At 35.1% G+C, this 25,919-nt stretch overlaps 3 protein-coding genes across 3 annotated transcripts; 1 reads left to right on the top strand and 2 right to left on the bottom strand.

The window, feature by feature from the left end:
* Positions 1–6,742: 6,742 nt before the first annotated feature.
* On the bottom strand, positions 6,743–9,620 carry LOC108805741 (adagio protein 2). The gene is made up of 2 exons (XM_018577679.2): positions 9,237–9,620; positions 6,743–8,551 (listed from the first exon to the last, which is right to left on the bottom strand). The coding sequence occupies exons 1-2, from the start codon at positions 9,458–9,460 to the stop codon at positions 6,931–6,933; spliced, it is 1,845 nt and encodes a 614-aa protein (XP_018433181.1). The 5' UTR covers positions 9,461–9,620; the 3' UTR covers positions 6,743–6,930.
* Positions 9,621–16,877: 7,257 nt separating this feature from the next.
* Positions 16,878–20,311, top strand: LOC130496856 (adagio protein 2). The gene is made up of 2 exons (XM_056989433.1): positions 16,878–17,327; positions 18,496–20,311. The coding sequence occupies exons 1-2, from the start codon at positions 17,095–17,097 to the stop codon at positions 20,114–20,116; spliced, it is 1,854 nt and encodes a 617-aa protein (XP_056845413.1). The 5' UTR covers positions 16,878–17,094; the 3' UTR covers positions 20,117–20,311.
* Positions 20,312–23,055: 2,744 nt separating this feature from the next.
* On the bottom strand, positions 23,056–25,708 carry LOC108805889 (adagio protein 2). The gene is made up of 2 exons (XM_018577877.2): positions 25,383–25,708; positions 23,056–24,850 (listed from the first exon to the last, which is right to left on the bottom strand). The coding sequence occupies exons 1-2, from the start codon at positions 25,601–25,603 to the stop codon at positions 23,260–23,262; spliced, it is 1,812 nt and encodes a 603-aa protein (XP_018433379.1). The 5' UTR covers positions 25,604–25,708; the 3' UTR covers positions 23,056–23,259.
* Between the last annotated feature and the right edge of the window lie 211 nt (positions 25,709–25,919).

Below are 25,919 nucleotides of genomic sequence, written 5' to 3'. Positions count from 1 at the left end.
AACTCAATTAAGATTTATAAGTTAAATAATGCTTCTAGAACGAAACCGAGTTACAACACCAAATTGAAAGAACAATAATACATTCTTTTAACACTGGATAAATAAAAATTAAATGAAAACAGAAAATAAAATTATAGAAATTATTTATACTAAAACTAAATTAATTTCATATTTGATACTGTTTGAAAAAAACATGACCACACTTTTACAAATTATAATTTACCACTATTACTGTTATTGAACACTGTCAACATTCTTTTCTTTCTTAAAATTGTATGTAGTAACTTAGTACTCCAAATGAAACTGACTCGATTTGGAACACAAATACTAATTGAAACTACGGTGTGATATGCTAAACCAAATGGTTGACTATCATGAGTAGAAATACTATAGAAGATACATGAACATTACCTGGGAAATGAGACTGGCATCCCCTACCAGAACAATCACAGAGGTCACATTGGGGACCAAGAATTGGACAACTGTTTTTCATTTTGTGTTTTCACTTTGAGTTTCTACTTAACAAGATAATTGATAATCTTTCAAATGATATTATGAAACTATTTTCTCAGTGCTACATAATGATAAACTATATATAAAAGTATAAATCGTTCTATCAATCAAGGAACCTTAAAATGAGTCAATGAAAATGATCAGACTATATCTGGCAAAAATGAATGATTTAAGAAAAAATTGCCAAAACGGAACAAAAAAACAACCACATTGTCCCCTTGCCATAAATTTCTTTTTGGTCCGTTTTTGACTCATATACCCCTGATCAACTTTAAAAATTCATATCAATTATTTTAAGAGTCAGAAAAATATGGAAAAATATTCAAAATGTACATAAACAAGAAAAAATCATATGAAAATATGTTGGTTAACTAAATATTAGTATTTCACAATTTTATTTTTTGATCTACGGATGGTAGAAAACATAATCTACTATCTACGGCTGGTAGATTGTATAATCGGTTAACAACATAGATATCTACAGCTCGTAGAACATAATACTTACCGAAAAATACAATTCTACCTTCGTAGAATAAATCAGCTGCCATTTTCCTAATTTCTGAATTACGGTAGATTTCATTAACTTTATTTTCTAATATATCTACGGACACATAATCACGAAATCTGCCTATTTACCTATACTCTACGAAAGTATGATTGCTTTATCTACCAAGATACTTTATTCTACCGCAACTGGATTACATAATCTACAGTTTTTCTAACTTCTACCGACATTAGAATGTGTATTCTGCCAAATTCGAATTGTATTTTTTCCATAAATCTCTCCAAAATCTGTTGAGAATATATTGTAAATCTATAATTTCTATAACTTTTGTATTTCCTAAATTATTTTTTTAAATAGTGTTCTTTCATCACACACGATTTCTACAATTTTTTTTTAAAACTACCCCAAAAACTTGAATTTCTTGGGAAGAAGATGCGTACGTGTCAGATATGTGTCTGGTACACTCAAAATATATACCCAAAATACAGATATTATATCTACTGTTTACTTGACCTCTGTACCATTTTCTTCTCACAGTTACAATGTGTACAAAAGAACAGAAAATAAAATAAAATAAAATAAACGAATAAATGGTTGATTGTTTTTTTCTTGATCTGATGAATGTTTCTGATAATTAACAAAAGTCCAAACCAAGTTAAATAGGCTAGTCTAAGGTTGGCTCGTGTCAAGACTGTTACTAATTTCCTGTTTGGTCAGAAAAAAGGTTCATACGGTCGCGGTTGTTTGAAAGAAGAGACAAAAAAAAATGAACAAAAAGTTTGGGGGGAAGAAGACGACCGGTTACAAAACTCGTTTTAGGTTTAGATTAGGGGTTTAATTGGGATTACTGAAAAAATTATACTAATTGGACAACTTATGTTTCATATTATGGCATAGGGGTTTACATGATTTAATGGTAACTAGATCTTGACCCGTGCGACCGCACGGGTATTTATTTTATGTTTTAGTTTTTTTGTTTGTATTAAATGATATATTTGTAATACTTGATCATAAATTTAGATCAAAAACTAATTTTTGGCAGTTATAAAAAAATTAAAATTAAAATTTAGTAAAATATTCTAATATAAATTCAATTATCATAATTAAAACAGTATATGTGTGGAACATAATGCTTTCAAATTCCAAATATTTGGAATTTCTATTAATATAAATTTGTTAAGAAAATAATCTCACTCGGTATTTAATTTTAAATTTTAATTTGTGTGTGTACTAAATGTTATATTTGTAAATGTAATAGTACTAAATTAAGTAATTTAATAATTTTGCGTTTAACGTAAAATGTATCACCGACACTGGAGATCACCTAAATAAATCTAACATTTATATGATAACTCATTTAAATTGTTTAAAAAAATATTCTTAAAATATAAAGTAAATAAAAAAATAAATTTGAATAATGTATGCAAAAACTTAAACTTAACATAAAATTGGTTTAGTTCGAATATTAAAAGATAGTGATGGCACAATAATTTTCATACCATACCATATGCGATTTTTATTATTATTAAATGTGGTAAATTTAGAATTAATAAATGTATTTATTAAACTGAAAAGACAGCAATTAATAAAATTATAAATAATTTCGAAATTGATTTAACAGAGAAGGAAAGTTAAATTTTATATTTGGACAACACATTAACTCAACTGAAAAAGACAAACATTAAAATAGGTAACTTAATTTATATTAGGACATCACATTAAATCAACTGAAAAAGACAAACATTAAAATAGGTAGCTTATTTAATTCTCAGTGGCATAGTAGTGTAAATAACTTTTAAAAATTAAGGGCAATTTATATGGGTACTTCTCTTTTAATAATATAGATACTAGATTTTGACCCGCGCTTTGAAAGCGCGGGTTTATGTTTGGTGAAAATTTTATATAATCACATTTACATAATCCGTCTTGTATATGTATTTATATAATCCGTCTCATATATGTATTTTATATCCAGATTTATGTTCGGTAAAACTATATTATACATGTATTTTTAGGTTTTTAATTTTGAATTAGATATTTTAAATATAAATCAATATAACAGTTTTATAGTTTTGATCGGTGTTTTGAAATTCGATTGAGACCTGCGGTTGAACGGATTACCGGTTGATCAAAGATAAATTTAGTTCGGGTTTGAAAAAAAAAACAAAATTTAAAAATCCAATAAAAACTACTAAAATCGAAATTCAGTTACCGGTTGAACCACTGGTTGAACCAATAAACAATTTTTATTTTTTTATAAATAATTTTTGTTAGATAGTTGGGATTATATTTAGGAAAAAGCGGTTTAAAACCAAACCAATAAATAGTTTGAGAAAAAACGATGCAGTTTCAAACATGTCCGGTTGGAAAAATATTAAAATGATGCAGTATCAAACACGTAATAATCACATACCAAAATTGAATTAGGAAACCGGTGGTTAATGACAAACCAAAAACAATTAAAAAAGAAACCAATGCAAAATGTCCAAAATGCCATTAATGAATACAAAAGAAAACCTCTTTAATAGGGGTAAACAGAGTAAAAATTCAAATGTGCTTGTACTTTAATAGTATAGATATATTAATTTAAAGACACTTTCGATTATTGTTAGACACAAATCAAAACAGATATTTTAGTTAATGGTAAGCTGATTTGATATGAATTGTAAGTTATCTTGTCTTGAAATATTAAATGATTTTCCCCTTAAATGAATCTCATATATTTTTACATTGATAGCTTTGTTGGTCAACAAATATTTTTCACTGGTGAAATGTATATTTTACCATTACTTTTTGCTATCATGTAATGTATTGTTTCAACTGGAATTTAAAAATTAACAATTTTCGAAAAATATACTTTTTAATTTTCTACAATACTATTAACTAAGTGGATGTTAACATATGTGTGGATATTAATACAATTTATAAATCATATCAATGCTTATTTCTTATACATTTATATTTATAATTGTTTATAAATGTTTACTGAAATTATTTTCTCAGTGCTATATAATGATAAACTATATATAAAAGCATAAATTGTTCTATCAATTAAAGAGCCTTAAAATGAGTCAATGAAAAATGATCAGACTACAGCGGGCAAAAATGAATGAGTTTATAATAATATATCTATATTATTAAAAAGGAAGGAGTCCTAGAAAATCTACCTATGAAAATTTACTGTCCTCTTTCCTATTATTATATTTTTATCTTTCCTATATATTATAACAGCATGTTACCAATATTAAACGTTACTAATGTCTCCAGTTTTCACTGTAACCATAAAACCGGTTACACTAATTCATAACTGAATAATTTTAAAAATTCGTAGACCATCGACTACAAAACTACATATTCCCTCCATTTCATTTTATTTGTCATTCTAGACTTCGACACACAGATTAATAAAATATTTAATTTTGTATATTTACTAGATAAAAACATCATTACCAATACACCTAACTAGTTTTCAATCAATAGAAAAATAGCTTAGAATAAAAAATCAATAAATTTTACATTGAAATCATAAAACGACACTTATTTTGAAACAAAAATTTTGCTCTAAAACGACATATAATTCGAAACGGAGGAAATATTTTTTTTGTCGACCCAAAACTAGATAAATTATTTGACCCACTTTTGATTTTCAAAACCTGTAACTTATCTATACTATTAAACTAATGCCTCCATTATACTTCAAATATGTTTGTATTAAAGATCTAATACACCATAGCTTATATGCTACAAACCTCCTTATTTGTAAAATACATGTAAACAAAACATTATTTGGATATAACATTTTATACACGAATACATGTAAATAGAACATTATTTTAACAATATAGATACTATCAATAAAATTTCAAAAAAAAGTTAATAATTGGTTATATATTTGGGTAGTTTGATAGTTAATGTACTTGCAAATAAATTTAATAACATTTTTTATTTAATAATAAACATACCTCGTTTTAATCTTCAAATAGATTTCGACAAATTACAAATAACGCAAATGCGTGATCAAAGTTTACGTACAAAAAAATAATTCTTATGCAAGTCAAATATATATTGATATATCAAAAATCTAAAACAAATATCAAATTTATATTCTTTTTAATGGATTAATAACGGTCTTTTTGATTTTAAGTTATTTTTACCTTATTTGTTTTATTATATCCTACTCTCACTATATACGAGTAACTGGATCTATCGGTTCGACCACAAGTCTGATTCGGATATGAAAACTCAATGAAAACATTATAACGAACTGAAATAATAATAATAGAACAGCTTTTAAATATTATAGATATCTAATAATAGTTATAAATTCATTTAATATTTGGTTTTACGGTCAACAAAAAAATACATACGCTTTTTAAACGCATGTCAAAATCTAGTTATACTATAAAAACCCATAACTCCCACTGCATTTCTAATCCATGAAAGCAATGAACTCATGATCAAGTTGATTCCATGATATAAATTTAGTTTATACCAGAAGGAAAATGTCAATCAATTGAGAGAGACAATATCAACAAATACAGTATATGGGAATTGATACTCCCATGTGACAAGTTAAATAATAAAACACATGATTAATATTTTATTATAATACTAAACATTAGGTAAATCTATTTGATTGATTTGTACTAATTGATTTATCTATATTATTAAAATTGAAGTATTTTTGATACTGTTTGAAAATATGGATAGTAGCATAAATGAAAACTGTTTGGAAACATGATAGCAGATTAAGTACTTTCTTTTATTTACATATTTAACCATTGAATTTACAATAAATTCAGTACTTTATTTTGTTTTTTCTATTAGTTAAAGATTCTACCAATGCATTTTAAATAAATTTAAATTAATTAATTACAATGATTATTGTTTTTTTGTGGTGAAACTAAAAACACAAACTGAAATATTTAGTATAGATTATACAAAACAAATTTAAAATTCAGTATTACCTTATTTAGTTAAGTCAAATATAATTCGAGAATTTAATTTTCAGAAATATTATAAAATTAATAATAATTCATAGAAACTAATGCAAACAATTAAAAATTTTAGTATGTTGCTTCATTTTAAAATAAATTAATAAAAACAAAAATTAATATATGAATAGTACAATTTACATCAAATTGCATCAAGTTATAAAATTTTTAATATAATATTATGTACAAACAAAAAACTATTATTAGGACCAATTGGTTGGATTGTAGCTGTAAAAAATTTATTGTAGAATCTAGATTGAAGAAGTTTTTGATGTTGCTGTATCTAATGTAGTTGTATGTAACGTAGCTGTAAAAATTAAATATGAGAAATGATAAAAAAATAAATATATTCCTACAGCAATACTTTAAAAATGAAATAAATTCCTAAAGCCATATTTTTTTGCTTTAGAAATTAAGATTTCTACAACCATTTTTTATTTTATTGACTTTATCTTTATAAACTAGTTAAAGCATGATTGATAATTTAAGTGGTTGTAGATAAAAATTAAAACTAAAATCACTAGTTACAACTCAATCAATCACCCCTACTTCTTTAAAAAGATTATTATTAAACATTTATACTATAAAATAATATATTGTACTATATATGTAAACTATAAAACATAAAAATATATATAGAATTTTTTATAAAATCCACAGTTTATGAATTTACTTTGAAGACAAATTAAATAAAACACTCGCACAGGAGTGCGGATCAAAGATTTACAAATCCAAAAAGAATTTTTGAATCCATTAAAATATAAAAACCCATAGCTCCCACTACATTTCTAAATACATGAAAATAAATTTATAGCTTTATACAACATAAAACCGGCACCATATTTATCTAATATCAACAAACTCACCATGTATTGATTCTACGAACATCTGAGTTTCCATTTTGATAAAAAAAAGCATCTACAGGACCCTCTTCTCTTCATGTCTTGATGAGGTGATTGCAGTAGAAGAGGTAGCTAACAGCAGTTCATGAGCTTCATTTAGCATCCACTCTTCACCCGTTTGACCACCTAAGATGACCAACCTAGTTCCTCCGATCACACAAGTGGTGTGTCCCCAAGCAAACCGTGGTGGACTTCCCTTAACACTCAGTATCCTCCACGCTGGATTATCCTCTGCAGGATCAAGAAGATAAAGCTGAGAAGCTGAGGCAAGCCCTGCAACTGAACCACCAAATATCAAGACTCTCCCACCGGGAAGGCTAACCGCCACATGATCTAGCCTCGGTGGTGGAGCTGCCATGCCTCCTGGAAGGCTAGATCCATACCCAATCACTGGTCTCCAGCACGGTTCATCGTTGCTAAGATCCATCGTGAATACATCGTTGGACCGGAATCTCAAAGTTCCCAATTTCGCAAGACCACCAAACATAAGAATCTTGCGGTCACCATAGACGGTTAAGGTATGTCCGAGGCGAGATGGAGGAGACCATGGAACAGGTATCTCCCTCCAAGTTGGTGTATCCATGGAAAGGTCAAGCAAGAATGTATCGTTAAGCAGAGCTCCTGAATCAGCACAACCACCAGATACAATCAACTTAGTTCCATCGAGCGTACACGAGCTATGCCATGATCTCGGTATTGGAGGAGCCAAACCGGATACTTCTCTCCATGTAGGAGGGTCTGCATCAAGGTCTAGTAAGAAGACATCATTCAGTAATCCATGGATCCCGTAACCTCCAAAGACTACTAAATGGGATCCGTTGACACAAGACAGGGTGTGACCCCAGCGACCAGGAGGAGGAGAGTTAACCAAAACGGATTTCCACTGAGGACTACTAGAGCCAAGGTCCAACACAAATGTATCATTCATCGGTTGCATATTCACACCTTCCCCGCCAAAGATAACTATCTTATTCCCAACCGCACAGGCGCTGAAGTTACACCGGGAAGGCTCAACAGTACCTCCAAACGTAAACTTCCTCCACGCATTCGCTTCATGTGTGGTAAACTCTCGAGCCAATCGCACCCATCCAATCCTCTTTTCACCGGGGATACTCTCGAGAACACGTGTAGCCTCCGTCCCCCAAGTGTTTTGACAAACCATTCTCCACACATCATCATTCTTTGTAACCTCATTCAGCCGGCGACACACACAACCAACGGATGCAATATCAGAGGGAGCCAACTGTGACAGTATCTTGAGAGCTATTACCTCATCACTCAGCTCGAATATCCCACACAGTCCACGAGAAACATTACGCTCTCCGGTTGGTAAAGCAGAGGAGAATGAGCGAGACCTTCTTGGAATTTCTTTCGCAGACAAGTCAGGAAAGGGGCTGAGATTGATATCAGAATCTGTGAAGGAGAGAATGCCTATGAAATGAGTGATCTCGTCATCTTCACGGATGGGGACAAGACGCAGCTTGTTCATCAAAGGAGACCCGTCTTTCCTGAAGTTCAACAACTCTCCCTGAAACTCAATGCCTTTTTCTAGACATTGTCGCATCTTAGATACAACAGTGGAATCTACCGAGGGATGCCGTCTTTTAGCATATGGCCCTCTACACTGCAAGAACCGGCTGCCATAAGAAGAAAAGAAAAAACAACTTAGATGGGAACTAACATCCTAACAGATAAGAACGAAGATCAAATTATAACATCAGTTAAAATTATGCAAAAGAAAAAGAACATATCTACTACGGTTGGCACTAAAGAAAGACAAAACTCCATGTCTCATGACACACAAACTATATAATTGGCGTTCATCAGAGAATACTGAAAACAATATAAGTACCATGTATCCTCCTCCTCACTTCATTTCGAATTTTCTAGCTACGAATACCAAAAAACTTCAAAAAAAATGTATCCAAGCTCCTCTATAGCTGTATAGCAGCAACCCATACCAAAAGAGTTGTCACTTAAAGCTCACCAACAAGAACCATATTAATGAATCGAAAGTTACTATTTTTTTTTCCATCAACACAAAGCTCTCTCTCTCTCTCTAGTAACATCGTATCAGTTCAAGGGTGAAGCCTAAAGCTCTGTCTAGTAACAAAAGGGTAAGTAGCAAAACTGAAATGGCAGAGAAGAACAACAAGGAAAGCTCACTAGTTTCTAGCTAAAACAGCTAAAAGAAGAACACAAATGATGTTCCTAAATAACACAAAAAGGGTAAGTTAGCAAAACTTAAAACTACCATGTTGTTGTTCCCTAAACAGTAACTCAGACAAGAACAAAGCTCTGTAAGAAAGCAATAAAGCTCACCAGTTTCTACCGATAACTTCCTCAGCCCTATACCCAGTGACAATCTCGAAGACGGTGTTGACGTAAATGATAGGTTGGTCTGGCTCTAGAGCGTCGCTAACCACGAACCCATACGGCGCCGTTTTAGGGAGACTAATCTCCGGAAACGGAATCGGCCCGTTATCTCCGCCGAACCATCCAGCTTCATCTCCGTCGCTGAGATCGGAATCGCTGTCCCATTCCATCACCAAGAAAGGGGGCTCAAAACTGATTATTATGATCAAGAAGGAAGGAAGGAAGGAAGAGAGAGCAATTGCCACGTAGAGCAATTGATTCGGTCGGGGAACTCACCACCTCTCCTTTATTCACCTTAACCGCTTTCTCAGTTTCCTTTACCTTCCCCGGTTTGGGTTTTTGATTTTTGTTTTGGTTTCGTGGATTCAATTTCTTTTAGGAAAAAAATTAACTCTCGGCATCTTTAAAAACACTCTATAACTTCGTATATATGAATACTCTATAACATCAAATACAATTTTTTTTTGTTTTCCAAAAAAATTATCAAAAGCTTCAAATTTGAAATTTTGAGTAATGAAACTTCAAATATAGAATTTCTTTATTTAAAACTTCAAATTTGAAATTTTATATTTTCCATTACATTTTGGTCATTATATTTACATATTATATGTATGATTCTTAAATATTTTTTCCTTTAATTTTTTTAATCTCTCAAAATTTTATAACTCATAAATATTAAAATTTTGCTTTTATAGTTTTAATTCTTACAAGTAAAATTAAATAAAAACTTTAAAATAAGTTTTCTTTTTAAACCAGATTTAGATAACAACAATATTAGAAAATAAACTTAACAAATGCACTAATTGATCATATATGAAATTATTACAAAATATTTTTATTAAAATAATGCAATATTTTATTTGTATTTTAATATTTAATTATGTATTTCTATGTAAAATTATATATTTTACTGTATCATTTTGTTAATTAATATTTCTATAATATTTATATATATAGGTGCTATTTATTTATAAATTTCTATGAATTTAAATTAAGTATCATAAATATAAGGACCATAATATAAAATATAAATTCTTTTGAAATTAAATTTTAAGTTTTACTTTTGGAGAAAACTAAACTAAAATTTCAAATATAAAGTTTTGCAAACTTCAAAATAGAGTGTCTTTTTGAAGATGTTCTTAGGGTCAGACTGGTTTATTGGATTTCAAAATTTTAGGGGGTGTTAGCGAGATGTAAATTTTTCATAATTATTAAAATTCTTAAATTTTAGTTTTATTGGTTAATAGATTCTAACATTTTTACCAAAAACTAGTGTTATTGGTAGTTATTGGTTTTATGCTTGTTTAATGACTTACAAAATCCTTTGTTATTCAAAAAGTTCGGTTTTTAATGACTCTATAATCCTATCAAATCTAGTGTTATTGAAACTTAAATTCTAGAATTTTACTCATAAAAAAATTCAAAAATCTTGCATATAACCTATAGATTTTTAAAATCATTACACTAGCATGTTTTGATAAACTTTTAAAGTATGAAAAACTCTTTATAACTCTTTAAAAATTTAACAAATCTATTGATTCTTACAATCAACCAACTCTACATAAATTCTACTCCTACTATTCCTCCTCCCCTTAATCAATTTACTATTTAAGAGCTGGTAATATTTTTTGTTTGATATTTTTTAGAAATTTAATTTTTATATTTATAATTTTTAGTCATATTATGTTTTTATTTGTATAATATTTTTTTTTAAATGATTGATAATAAGTTTTAATCTATTCTATTAAAATAGTTGGATCACTCCTATATCAATGAGTCATGATGTTGTTTTAATAGAATAGATATGACTAATATAACAATTAGAATTTGATAGATTTACAAAATACTTATGACTATCAAATACAATATTGTTGGGAAAACTCACCACACAAACTCGATGAAGCACTCTCTGACACACTTGTCGTAGTACGTTAGAAAGTATGAGTTTGTAGATCTATGGAGAACAGAAGAAGAACACGGAATTATAGAAGATAGACACAAGAATTTGATATCCCGGGGTTCACCTAAATGTGATTACGTCCCTGGGGCTTGGCAATGAGGCAAATCACTATAATCTCAAGTACAAGATATAGTACCTCTCTATCTCTCTCTCTCACAACCAAAGCTTACAACCAAGCTAGGTCCTTTCTTGTCACCTTATTACGGCTTGCCAAGTTAGAGAGAAGAGTGCACACGAGCTCCTCTTATATAGTAGGAGTTTATTACATTAACCTAGTTGGATTAGGGCATTCACTCATTTCCATAAACATATTAGGAAATATTCCAAAATACTTGCAACTTCCATTACTCCAAAAGAAGTAATATTTCCAGGAACCTATCACATTCAATAAAGTGATATTTCCTTTTCCTAATATGACATCCTTGTCTTGGTTTAAGTTATGCGATCTTATTTGATTTCCATCACCAAACCGGAACAACCTTGGTTAATATATCTGCAGGATTCCAAGAAGTACATATCTTCTTCACACTTACATCACCTTGAGCGATGATATCCGTGATGAAGTGCATCTTTCTGCTGATGTGCTTAGTCATCTCATGATACACATTGTTCTTGGCTAGACACAATGCACTTTGAGAGTCACACGATATCACCACCATGTCTTGCTTGAATCCAAGCTCCTCCGCTAAGCCCCTTAACCAAATTCCTTCCTTGACTGCTTCAACAAGCGACATATACTCTGCTTCAGTCGTCGATAAAGCCACTACGCTTTGTAGACTCGATCTCCGGCTGATTGTATTCCCACCAGCCTTGAAAACATAACCTGAGATCGACCTCCTCTTGTCCAGATCTGAAGCAAAATCAGAATCACAGAAACCTTCAACATTAAACGCCTCATTCTTCCTGAAGCACAGTTTCAGATCTTGTGTTCCCTTCAGGTACCTCAATACCCACTTAACCGCAGTCCAATGAACCATCCCAGGCTTACTCATAAACCTGCTAACCAACCATAACGCATACGCCAGATCACACCTCGTGCCTATCATAGCATACATTATGCTTCCGAGAGCATTATCATATGGAATATCATCCATACATGTCTCTGCTTCATCATCTACTACAGCTGACAATTTGAAATGTGCACCAATAGGTGTTGATACACTCTTTGACTCATCCATGTCGAATACCTTGAGAATCTTCCTGATATAACCAGATTGAGACAGTGTTAGAATCCCCTTTGCAAAATTTCTCTCAATATCCATTCCCAAAATCCATCTTGCTGGACCCAAGTCATTCATCTCAAATCTGCTGCTCAGCAACTGCTTCACTTTCCTGATCTCTGCCGCATCCTTTGATGCAACCAATATATCATCCACGTATAGTAACAAATAGATGTATGTACCTTTGGTTACCTCCTTGATGTAAACACGGTGATCATATTCACTCTTTACAAAACCGTGACTAACCACAAACTGATCAAAACACTTGTTCCATTGTCTTGGTGCCTGCTTTAGTCCATAAAGAGCCTTCTGAAGTAGACAGACGTGATCCTCTTTCCCTTTAACCTGAAATCCCTCTGGTTGCTCCATGTAAATCTCTTCTTCAAGTGTACCATGAAGAAACGCAGTCTTTACATCAAGTTGCTCAAGCTCCAAATCCTGATTCACTGTAGTTGACAACAAGAACCTTATGGATACATGTTTCACGACGGGTGAAAACACATCTTGATAATCAACACCCTCTTTCTGAGAGTATCCCTTAGCAACTAGTCGAGCCTTGAATCTAGGCTTCTCAACACCAGGAATACCAGACTTCAATTTAAAGACCCACTTGCAGCCTATCACCTTACGCTTACTAGGCCTTCTCACAAGCTTCCAGGTTTGGTTCTTATCCAGTGAAGTCATCTCTTCACAACATGCTTCAGCCCACTGCTTTCGCTCTTTGCTGTTCATCGCTCCATGATAGTCTTGAGGTTCTTCAGCACATACATCATCAGCTACATATATTGTAAACGCTGCTACATCATCTGAGTCAGAGTACCGTGCAGATGGCACTATTCTTCTCCGAACTCTATCTCTTGCTAGCTGATATCCTTCAAGACTTTCACCTTGTTTGTCATCTGCGTCACCAGCTGACTCAACTGTTTCTTCAACAGCTCCACCTGAAGTATCAATCCTGACGCAGATCCTGCTGTATCTTCCAGCACCGTCTGATTTCTTAGCTCCTTTGTGACATCTGCTTTCTCTTTGCAGACATTCAAATCCTTGTAGACCTTATCTTCTGTAAATACCACATTCCTGTTTATAACACACTTCTCATCATCAAGAAGCCAAACTTTGTATCCTTTCACACCCACTGGATAACTGATGAAGATTCACTTTTTATCTCTAGCCTTGAGCTTTCCTTGATCTGCATGGACGTAAACCACTGATCCAAATCTTCTCAGGTGCAGATAACCGGGCTTCTTGCCCAACCAAAGTTCCTCCGGAATGTTCCCATCTATGGCAGAAGATGGACTCATGTTTGTCACATATGCTGACGTAGATACTGCTTCAGTCCAGAATTTTTCCTCTAGACCCGACTCAACCAGAAAACATCTCACATTTTCCATCAGAGTCCTGTTCATACGTTCAGCTACACCGTTCTGCTGTGGTGTGTATGCACAAGTCCTATGTCTCTTGATTCCATGTTGCTTACAGGAGCTGTCAAACTCTGTGTTGCAGAATTCAAGTCCATTGTCTGTTATAAGACAACAGACCTTCTTCTTGACTTGATTCTCCACGAGCTTCTTCCATTGACAAAATTTACTAAAGGCTTCTCCTTTAGCAGCTAATAAATATACCCAGACCTTCTTTGTATAATCATCGATAATAGACAAGAAGTATTGCTTCCCTGACAGACTTGGTGTCACACTTGGAGATCCCCATAAATCAGCATGTACATACTTGAGAACTTCACCTGTATCATGTTTCCCGATGCTGAAGCTTAATCTCTTCTGCTTCCCCATCACACAGCTCTCACAGAAATCCAAATCACCAATCCTCCTCTTATCGATCACCCCTTTCCGGGCCAGAATCTGTAGATTCTCATGCTCATGTGCCCAAGACGTCTATGCCACAAGACTGTCTCATCCTTAGATGGTTTCTTCTTGACACTGCAGTTTACTTCACCTGACACAGTCTCACCATCTAACATGTACAATGACCCGGACAAGGTTCCCTGAAGTGCTAGCTTACCATGCTTGTAAAACCTAGTCTTCCCATGTCCACCACTATGCTCAAAGCCCAATAAATCCAAGGTTCCCGTGGATATCAAGTTCCTTCTTAATTCCGGAATATACCTGACATTCGTGAGTGTCTTAACCGAACCTCCATAAGCTTTGATGTTGATTGTACCAATCCCTTGCACTCCAACCGCGCAATCATTACCAAGAAGAACTTGTCCTGAAGTCAGCTCTTGAAACATGTGAAACCAATCCCTCCTACACGTCATATGGTAGGAACATCCAGAATCAATCACCCACTTATCATGATGCCACTTATCTCCTATGGAAAGTGCATCATCGTCTGAATCAGGATCTATCACAACCGATGCCTCACCTTCTTCTTCATCTATGCCATACTTCTTCTTGTATGCATAACACTCCCTTTTGGTGTGTCCCTGCTTCTTGCAGAACCAGCAAGTTATCCTAGACCCTGAGATCGATCTAGACCCGCCCTTGTTATTCCTCACAGGATCCTTCTTCTCAGTCCTTCCTCTAGCATAATGACCTTCACCAATATCATGTGAAGCCGTAGAGGATTTCAGATCTTGATCTTTAGACCTTGCTGCACTTGTCACCTCTTCCAACGACAATGTTTCCTTACCGTACTTAAGCGTTTCCTTGAGAGAGTTGAACCGTGAAGGAAGCGAGTTCAGGAGCAGAATCGCCTTGAACCTCCTCTGACACAGTTACATTCACGCTTGACAGGTGAGAGACAATCTTCAAGAAGTCATCGATATTCTCATCCATACTCCGAGTATCAACCATCTTGAAGGTATAGAACTTGTGCTGCAAGTGAATTATATTCGGTAGAGTCTTTGAGAGATATAACCTCTCTAGTGTAGACCATGTAGAAGCAGCTGTAGTACACAACTCGATCTTCCTTAACACATGATCCCCAACATTGAGAATGATCAGATTTATCGTCTTCTTTGATCTTTCAAGCCTTTCAGCTTCCTCTTTCTCTAACCGCTCTTTGTAAACATCCTCGTCTTCATCCTTCTTCCTAGCTGAGACAGAAGATGACTCGGACTCTTCTAATACATCCTTTAGACCAAGGACTGACAGATGCGTAAGCATCCTCTTCTTCCACAACGAAAAGTCTCTCTTCTCATTGAACCGCTCCACCTCAATTCTTACTTTAGTAGACATTGAGAACACCACCTAAGGCTCTGATACTACTTTGTTGGGAAAACTCACCACACAAACTCGCTGAAGCACTCTCTGACACACTTGTCGCAGTACGTTAGAAAGTATGAGTTTGTAGATTTATGGAGAACAGAAGAAGAACACGGAATTATAGAAGATAAACACAAGAATTTGATATCCCAGGGTTCACGTAAATGTGGTTACGTCCATGGGGCCTAGCAATGAGGCAAATCACTATAATCTCAAATACAAAATATAATATCTCTCTCTCACAACCAAAGCTTACAACCAAGCTAGGTCCTTTCTTGTCACCTTATTACGGCTTGCCAAGTTAGAGAGAAGAGTGCACACGAGCTTCTCTTATATAGTAGGAGTTTATTACATTAACCTAGTTGGATTAGGGCATTCGCCCATTTCCATAAACCTATTAGGAAATATTCCAAAATACTTGCAATTTTCATAACTCAATGAGAAGTAATATTTCCACGAACCTATCATCTTCAATAAAGTGATATTTCATTTTCCTAATAAGAAATACTTGTCTTGGTTTTAGTTATGCGATCTTGTTTGATTTCCATCACCAAATCTTGACTGACGAAGTCCCTGAAGTATTCGCTGACGTAGTTTTTGAAGTAGTCTCTGACGTACTCTCGAATCCCAACAAATATCGATTGAATAATAGATTAACAATATTAACGCTCAGCAATGAATCCTACAACACAACTACATGAACTAGCACTGGTCTTCCATCGTCTCATCATCTCAGATAATATTTGCGTAATATGGTAAATACCCTACATCTCCGTAAACTCTTGCAAAAATTATCAACAAGAACGTTACAAACAGTCTCAGTTATTGAAGCAATCTGATAACAAAAGATATGACAACATTTTTGGTATCTTGGTTTGATAGTTTGCAACAGTCTGATACTATGTGTATATAATATAACATTCAAAGCAGTAGATATACCAAATGTTTTCCCGACGGCTAAAGTTAACATTCATTCAGAAAAAAATAATAAAAGAAATGTTTTTCAATATATAGAGACTCACTTAAGAGATGTATGCATTAGAAACCAAAGGAAAAGAAAATCAAAACCGTTAAACCAGTGGTAAGCAAGAACCGAACTCTGATGAAATTAAACCGGGGGAGATATTATTAGTAAACCGGGAAGGTAAAAGAAATGAAGAAAGCGGTTAAGATAAAAGAAAGGAGAGGCACTGAGATCCCTCATAAGCCCGACCCACCCGAATCAATCCCTCTTTCTTCTTCTTCTTCAAATATCATCCATCATCTTCCTCTCGATTGCTTTGCTTGGCTCCTAATCAAAAAATCAAATCTTTTTCACCTTCTTCTTCTGGGTTTTCAAAGGAGATTTCTGGGTTTATCTCAATTTCGAGTCTTTCCCTCTTTTTATTTGGTTGCGAAATCAAATGGAGTGGGACAGCGATTCCGATCTCAGCGGCGGAGATGAGGTGGCGGAAGATGGATGGTTCGGCGGAGATAGCGGCCCGATTCCGTTTCCGGAGATTAGTCTACCTGGAACGACGCCATGTGGGTTCGTGGTCAGCGACGCTCTAGAGCCAGACCAACCAATCATTTACGTCAACACCGTCTTCGAGATTGTCACTGGGTATCGCGCTGAGGAAGTTATCGGTAGAAACTGGTGAGCTTACTTACTTGCCTTCAATTTTCTTGCTAGGCAGAGCTTTGTTCTTGTCTGAATTACTGTTTAGGCACGCCAACTAAATTGATGAGCTTGCCTTATTCTTCACCCTTTAAGGGTTACTGTTTAGGAACGGAAGCTGCATAGTTTGATGTCTTTTAACTGTTTTAGGTAGAAACTGATCTACTGATACGATGTTTCTAGAGACAGCTTTGTGTCTTTTGGAATTAGAATTTGGTTATAGAGGAAGAAAGCTATAAAGTGAGGAGGATACATAGTACTTATAATGTTTTCAGGATGGTCTGATTAACGCCAACTATATACAGTAGTTTTTGTTGTTTCATGAGACTTGGAGAGCTTAGTCTTTGGTGATATGTTTTATTTCTTTTGCATTATTTAACTTATGTCATAATTTGATCTTTGCTCTTTTGCTTGTGAGGGACCATTCAATCAAGTACTGTAAATTGTTCTTGTTACTAGAGAGAGCTTTGTTTTGTTGAGTAAAAATATAAATTTTGATTCATCAATATGGTTCGTTGAGGAGCTTGAATTCGATGTTACTAGAGAGTGTGCCTTCTTCTTCTTTATCCTTTTATTTTGAAGTAGCCAATTTTGCGGTATGGATACGATGTTACTAGAGAGCTTGTTGAGGAGCTTGAATACGTTTTTACTTGAGAGCTTGTTGAGGAGCTTGAATACGTTTCTACTAGAGAGGTTGTTGAGATGTTACTAGAGAGCTTGTTGAGATGTTACTAGAGAGCTTATTGAGTAGCTTGATTACGTTTTTACTAGAGAGCTTATTGAAATGGTACTAGAGAGCTTGTTGAGATGTTATTAGAGAGCTTGCCTTCTTCTTTACCCTGAAGTACGGAATCTTGTGGTATGAATTATACGCTGTTACCAGAGAGCTTGTTGAGGAGCTTGAATACGTTCTTTTGATATTCTTAGCTAGAAAACAAGTCGGGATTAAGTCGAAATCATGGAACTAGAAGTTGGTTATAGAGGAACAATGCTATCAAGTGAGGAGGATATTAATACTTTCAGTATTGTCTGATTAACGCCAACTACATAGTTTATGTCTAATGTCTTTGTGATGTTTTCTTTCTCTTGCATTATCTGTTAGAGTGTTAGTTCCCATCTAAGTTGTTTTTTTTCCTTCTTATGACAGCCGGTTCTTGCAGTGTAGAGGTCCATATGCTAAACGAAGGCATCCCTCAGTAGACTCTACAGTTGTGTCCAAGATGCGACAGTGCCTAGAAAAAGGCACTGAGTTTCAGGGAGAGTTGCTCAACTTCAGGAAAGACGGGTCTCCTTTGATGAACAAGCTCCGTCTTGTCCCTATCCGTGAAGAAGATGAGATCACTCATTTCATAGGCGTTCTCTCCTTCACTGATGCTGAAATCGATCTCGGCCCCTTTCCTGACTTGTCTGCGAAACCAATACCAAGAAGATCTCGCTCATTTGCCTCTGCTTCACCAACCGGAGAGCGTAATGTATCTCGTGGACTAGGTGGTATATTTGATCTGAGTGATGAGGTAATAGCTCTCAAGATATTGTCAAAGTTGACTCCCCCTGATATTGCATCCGTCGGTTGTGTGTGTCGGCGGCTCAATGAGTTGACGAAGAATGATGATGTGTGGAGAATGGTTTGTCAGAACACGTGGGGCACTGAAGCTACACGTGTTCTCGAGAGTGTTCCCGGTGCAAAGAGGATCGGTTGGGGGAGACTGGCACGAGAGTTTACAACGCATGAAGTAACTGCTTGGAGGAAGTTTTCGTTTGGAGGAACTGTTGAGCCTTCACGGTGTAACTTCAGCGCATGTGCGGTTGGGAATAGGATTGTTATTTTTGGTGGTGAAGGTGTGAACATGCAACCGATGAATGATACGTTTGTGTTGGACCTTGGCTCCACTAGTCCTGAGTGGAAATCTGTTCTGGTTAGCTCTCCTCCTCCTGGTCGCTGGGGTCATACTCTTTCTTGTGTGAACGGCTCTCGTTTAGTAGTCTTTGGAGGTTACGGTAGCCATGGTTTACTCAACGATGTCTTCATGTTAGACCTTGATGCAGACCCGCCCACATGGAGAGAAGTATCCGGTTTAGCCCCTCCAATACCGAGATCATGGCATAGCTCGTGCACGCTCGATGGAACGAAACTGATTGTATCTGGTGGTTGTGCTGATTCAGGAGCTCTGCTTAACGATACGTTCTTGCTTGACCTTTCGATGGATACACCAACTTGGAGGGAGATACCTGTTCCATGGTCTCCTCCATCTCGCCTTGGACATACCTTAACCGTCTATGGTGACCGCAAGATCCTTATGTTTGGTGGTCTAGCAAAATCCGGAACTTTGAGATTCCGGTCTAACGATGTCTACACAATGGATATTAGCGAGGATGAGCCATGCTGGAGACCGGTGATTGGGTATGGATCTAGCCTTCCGGGAGGCATGGCAGCTCCACCACCGAGGCTAGACCATGTGGCGGTTAGCCTTCCAGGTGGTAGAGTCTTGATCTTTGGTGGTTCGGTTGCAGGGCTTGATTCGGCTTCTCAGCTTTATCTTCTTGATCCTACGGAGGAGAATCCGGCATGGAGGATACTGAGTGTTAAGGGAAGTCCACCGCAGATTGCATGGGGACACACTACTTGTGTGGTCGGAGGGACTAGGTTGGTCATCTTAGGTGGTCAAACAGGTGAAGAGTGGATGCTAAATGAAGCTCATGAATTGTTGTTAGCTACCTCTAGTACTACAGACACATCATCAAGACATGAAGAGAAGAGGGTCTTCTAGGTGTTTTTAATCAGAATGAAAACTCAAATGTTTCTTAGTTGCTCTGTACATGGTGAGCTTGTGAGTTTGAGACGTCCCATGTGTTTGTTAATATTTTGATTTAATGGTTATTTGTATATGCAAAGATTACGAACTTGATTTGTATATTCCTTTTGTAGTAAAATTTTGTAGGTGAGCTGATGAGCCAAAACCAAACTTGAAAACTGATACGTGAAATGAATTCCGTTTAATTTGTTTTTAATTCAAGCTCTATCTCCATATCATAAACCCATGAATCTCCTCTAGACCTGGTTGCAGCAAAAACATTTTGGATAGAAAGAAATTTTGTTGTATAACATTTTCGAATATATACCCATTTTGAAACCTTATTACACCTATGATTAGGGCTGGGCGTTCGGGTACCCATTTGGGTTTCGGTTCAGTCCATTCGGGTTTCGGGTTTTCGGGGTCAAAGATTTCAGCTCCATTCGGATATTTCTAAATTTCTGTTCGGATTCGGTTCGGATCTTTACGGGTTCGGTTCGGGTTCGGATAACCCATTTAAAATGTTTTTAAATTTTCAAAATTCATTATATACTTTAAATTTTCAAATCTATAAGAAAGATAATATATTACATATAAATTTTCATAACATATATGTCAAAATACCTTAATTTAACATATAAATTGGTTTTCTTTGAATATTTGGATAAAGAATCAATAAATATTTAACTATTTTGGTGTTTTCAGTATACTTTAGCTATTTTAAACATTTACTTTTGACTATACATATATTTTCCGAGTATTTTGGAAAACTTAAAGGTATCTTATATATTTTAATGTTTTTAATATACATTATATATAAAAATAATGTATATATTTAAGTATATAAATTTATTTCGGATACATTCGGGTACCCAAAATATTTCGGTTCGGATCGGATTCGGTTTCGGTTCTTTAAATACTGAAATTTTGAACCCGTTCAGATATTTAATCAATTTCGGTTCGGGTTCGGTGTTACTCTTTCGAATCGGGTTCGGTTTGGTTTTTTGAGTTCAGATTTTTTGCCCAGCCCTACCTATGATGACCGAGTTCCTCCGACCACACAAGTGGTGTGTCCACATGCAGATATGCTTCGTCTGAATCACTTCTCAGTGAGATATGCTTTTCTTCCAGTCATTTACATCCTTTTTAATCTGCTTGATTACACACTTAGCTAATCAAAAAATTATTTCACAAATTAGTTAACAAATTCTCTGGCCAACGTATGTTGAGTTTTTGACTTACATCATGCGTCTTTGTCTCGATCACCATATCGGTTTCTATAGTAAATCATTTCTAAACAAATTAGCCAATTCAGATATTACCTAAACGAAAACAAGATGTATTCATTCCTATAATCTATGATGATCTCCTCATCACTTTCCGATTAGATGCTCCAAGCTCTGCTTCATAATCAACTCTCACAAAGTTGCATATCATCTCTTCTTTGATTTTGTCAAGTAAACCACGTTCGGTGATCTATACCTTTCCAAACTTCTTTTGTACAGTTGATACACTTGTTCATTTTTAAGATTTGTTTTTATGTCCACTTTCTTGTATTCAAACTTCTCACAAACCCAACAAGACATGTGATGTTGTTTTATTGTATTCAAATCTGACATGTTTGTTGACATAAAATCAGTCACCTTCTTAAAATATTAAATGCATAACGATATTTGACAATATCTTGTCTTGCTTTGATATCGGCGCATTGATTAACCACTTTTGGCATGTTAACTACAACTTCAAGCTTCATTATATTTTGTATTGATCCAGCTTAATCAAACCCTAATTATAAAGGAATAATCAACTGTAACCATGATCATATATCACCACTTAGAAAAGAACCATGAGTGACAAAACCAAGCATCACACAAACCAAAACCGCACAAAAAGACCTATGCCACCCTATGTCACCTTGTACCTATATTTTCACCGTCACCAGGTCCACAGCCTATAGTATTACACCGTTTGCATCATAGAAACCAAATCTCCGGACCAAAACTGAAACTTCACCTATTTTTTTTTGTTCTTTTGAAATATTTTTAATCACACCAAGAGTGACAGAGTAGAGCGTTGAAATAATAATGCAAAACAATCAACAAAAAGACCTATACCACACACCATGTAGCTATATTTTACGGTCACTAGAGACATCTCCAAACATGACACCAAATTTAATGTTGAAATTACACTAAATTTAGTATTTTGGTGTCAGTTTTTTATCATCTCCAATCATGACAACACCAAAATTAATATTATATATTATTTGATAATTTCTGTTTTAATAATTTTTATATTTTATTATTTAAAATTGATAAATAATTGTTTTATCACACTTTGATATTATACTTATTAAATTTTCATAATTATATGTTTATAAATTTATTTACATTTACATTTTTTGGTTTTAAAATATTATACATGTATTTATTTTATATAAAATACTATATTGAAAATAACAAAATTTTAAATATAAAAAGCACATAAAATAATATATTTATTTTAATAATTTTTTTTAGATAGTAATACAAGTTTAACTAAACTATAAAATAAAATAAAAATAGATAATTATTTTAAATTTAATAAATAAAATAAAAATACATAAAATAAATGATAATATTCAGTTAGTTTTTTATTTGAAATAAAGTAAAGTGCTATGATATTTTATTTTTTATAACATAAAAAATAATAATCATTTAGTAAAGACTATTCATTCTACATGGTGGAATAGTATTATTTTTGGTGTTCCATTGAAAATAAAATTACATCAAATTTGGTGGTTTGGTATTCCATTAGCTAAGTCCACAGCCTATAATATTACACCATGTAGCATTTGCATCATAGAACTCAAATCTCCTGACCAAAACTGAAACTTCTTACAACGGCAATAAACAACCATATAAAAGAATAAAAAGGAAGAGAAATACAGCAGATTTTAACATTAAGTTTGGTTTTGGATCATCCGGTCACCTACAAAATTGTACTACACAAGAAGGAATATACAAATAAGATTCGTAATGTTGAATATACAAATACCATAACACCCAAAATACTAACAAAACATGGACTCTCAAACTCACCATGTACAGAGAAACTAAGAACCATCTGAGTTTCCATTTCTAGAAGAGCCTCTTCTCTTCATGTCTCGATGAGGTGATTTTAGTACTAGAGTTGGCTAACAACAGTTCATGAACTTCATTTAACATCCACTCTTCACCTGTCTGGCCACCAAAGACGACCAACCTAGTCCCTCCCACCACACATGTCGTGTGTCCCCACGCAAACTGCGGCGAGCTTCCCTTAACATTCAACACTCTCCAAGCCGGTTTCTCCTCCGTTGGATCAAGAAGATAAAGCTGAGAAGCCGAGTCAAGCCCTGCAACCGAACCACCAAAGATCAAGATTTGCCCACCCGGGAGACTAATCGCCACATGATCCAACCTCGGAGCTGCAACGCCTCCAGGAAGGCTAGTTCCATACCCAACCACAGGTCTCCAGCACGGTGTATCCTCACTAAGATTCATCGTGTATACATCATTAGACCGGAACCTCCTAGAACCATATTCCGCAAGACCACCGAACATAAGTATCTTCCGGTCACCGTACACTGTTAAAGTATGCCCGAGGCGAGATGGAGGAGACCATGGAACTCTTATCTCCTTCCAAGTTGGTGTATCCATCGAAAGGTCAAGCAAGAACGTATCGTTAAGCAAAGCTCCTGAATCAGCACAACCACCAGATACAATCAGCTTAGTTCCATCTAGTGTGCACGAGCTATGCCATGATCTCGGTATAGGAGGGGCTAAACCGGATACTTCTCTCCATGTAGGAGGGTCTGCATCAAGGTCTAGTAAGAAGACATCGTTGAGTAACCCATGGCTACCGTAACCTCCAAAGACTACTAAACGAGAGCCGTTGACACAAGAAAGAGTATGACCCCAACGACCAGGAGGAGGAGAGCTAACCAGAACAGATTTCCACTCGGGACTAGTGGAGCCAAGATCCAACACAAACGTATCATTCATCGGTTCCATGTTCACACCTTCCCCGCCGAAGATCACAATCTTGTTCCCAACCGCACAAGTGCTGAAGTTACACCGTGAAGGCTGAACAATACCTCCAACGGAGAACTTCCTCCAAGCAGTTGCTTCGTGTGTGGTAAACTCTCGAGCTAATCTCACCCAACCGATCCTCTTCGCGCCGGGAACAGTCTCGAGAACACGTGTAGCTTCACTCCCCCACGTGTTCTGGCAGACCATTCTCCACACGTCATCGTTCTTTGTCAGCTCATTAAACCGCCGACACACGCAACCAACCGACGCGATATCACGAGGAGTCAACTGAGACAAGATCCTGTAAGCCATGACCTCATCGCTGAGCTCGAATATCCCACATAGCCCACGAGAAACGTTACGCTCTCCAACTGGTAAAGCAGAGCGAGATTTTCTTGTGATCTCTTTTGCAGGAGATGGGGCGAGTTTTGCATCGGTGAAGAAGAGAACGCCTATGATGTGAGTGATCTCGTCATCTTCACGGATAGGGACAAGACGCAGCTTGTTCATCAAAGGAGATCCGTCTTTCCTGAAGTTGAGCAACTCTCCCTGAAACTCAATGCCTTTTTCTAGACACCTTCGCATCTTTGATACAACTGTAGAATCTACCGAGGGATGTCGTCTTTTAGCATACGGACCTCTACACTGCAAGAACCGGCTGCCACAAAAAAAAAACAAGAAACAAAATTCAGATGCAAACGAACAAAGATCAAACATATATAAACATGCTAAACCCATTTAATTATATAACACATTATTATGTCATGATGATATTAACAGTTCAGTAACGGATTACAATAAAAAAACATCACAAAGATAAATCTCTAAGTCTTCCCTAAAAGACACACAAAGTAAATCTCTAAGTTCCTAAACAGTAATTCAGACAAACTTTTAGAAAATTCAGACAAAACAAACCTTGAATTAAACATACTAAGAACACAACGCAATGATTGTATAACACATTACTATGACATGTTTAAAAGAAAATATTAATAGTTTCAGTAACGCATTAAGAAAAAGAAAAAACATCATAGAGACAAACCTCCAAGTCTTCCCTAAAAGATATAAAAAACAAACTATGTAGTTTGAGTTGAGACAAACTTTAAAAGAAATTCAGACAGAACAAAGCTCTAACATCGTATCAGTAAGTCAGTAACTAACACAAAAGGAAGGGGAGTAAGTAAGCTCACCAGTTTTTACCAATAACTTCGTCAGCGCGATAGCCGGTGATAATCTCGAAGACGGTGTTGACGTAAATGATAGGGTGGTCAGGGTCAAGCGCGTCGCTGACCACGAACGCAAACGTCGCCGTTTTAGGGAGACTGCTCACCGGAAACGGAATCGGTCCGTTATCTGCGCCGCTGAGATCGAAATCGCTGTCCCACTCCATCTGATTTTTCATACAGAACATGGCCTTTGAAGTATACCAGAAGAAGAAGAGAGAAGATATTTTTGAGTTTTTGAATTTTTTGATATTTTCGAGTTCTCTTTAATTTAAGAGGCAAGCAAGGGAACGAACCAATAGAGAGAAAGAGAGGAATGAGATATTTGTAAGGGAATAATAATATCTAAAGATATTTCTATTGATTCGGTCGGTTGATGATGACTCATCTCACTGCCTCTTCTTTTTTTCTCGTTCATCTCAATTGATTGCCTTCCCGGTTTGCCAAAAAATATCTTCCTGGTTGCCATTTATTAATTGAACAAAATGAACCGACCGACCACTA

This window comes from Raphanus sativus, chromosome 6 (genome assembly GCF_000801105.2).
Source record: "Raphanus sativus cultivar WK10039 chromosome 6, ASM80110v3, whole genome shotgun sequence".
Lineage (NCBI taxonomy): Eukaryota > Viridiplantae > Streptophyta > Magnoliopsida > Brassicales > Brassicaceae > Raphanus > Raphanus sativus.
Note: the sequence above shows the minus strand (reverse complement) of the source record. Positions and strands in the feature narration are given on the sequence as shown.

Excerpts from the sequence above, each read along its gene's own strand:
- LOC108805741 (XM_018577679.2), bottom strand. The coding sequence starts at position 9,460 with ATGGAATGGGACAGCGATTCCGATCTCAGCGACGGAGATGAAGCTGGA. Across the intron at positions 8,552-9,236 it reads GAAGTTATCGGTAGAAACTG|CCGGTTCTTGCAGTGTAGAG; the intron begins GTGAGCTTTATT and ends TTCTTATGGCAG.
- LOC108805889 (XM_018577877.2), bottom strand. The coding sequence starts at position 25,603 with ATGTTCTGTATGAAAAATCAGATGGAGTGGGACAGCGATTTCGATCTC. Across the intron at positions 24,851-25,382 it reads GAAGTTATTGGTAAAAACTG|CCGGTTCTTGCAGTGTAGAG; the intron begins GTGAGCTTACTT and ends TTTTTGTGGCAG.
- LOC130496856 (XM_056989433.1), top strand. The coding sequence starts at position 17,095 with ATGGAGTGGGACAGCGATTCCGATCTCAGCGGCGGAGATGAGGTGGCG. Across the intron at positions 17,328-18,495 it reads GAAGTTATCGGTAGAAACTG|CCGGTTCTTGCAGTGTAGAG; the intron begins GTGAGCTTACTT and ends TTCTTATGACAG.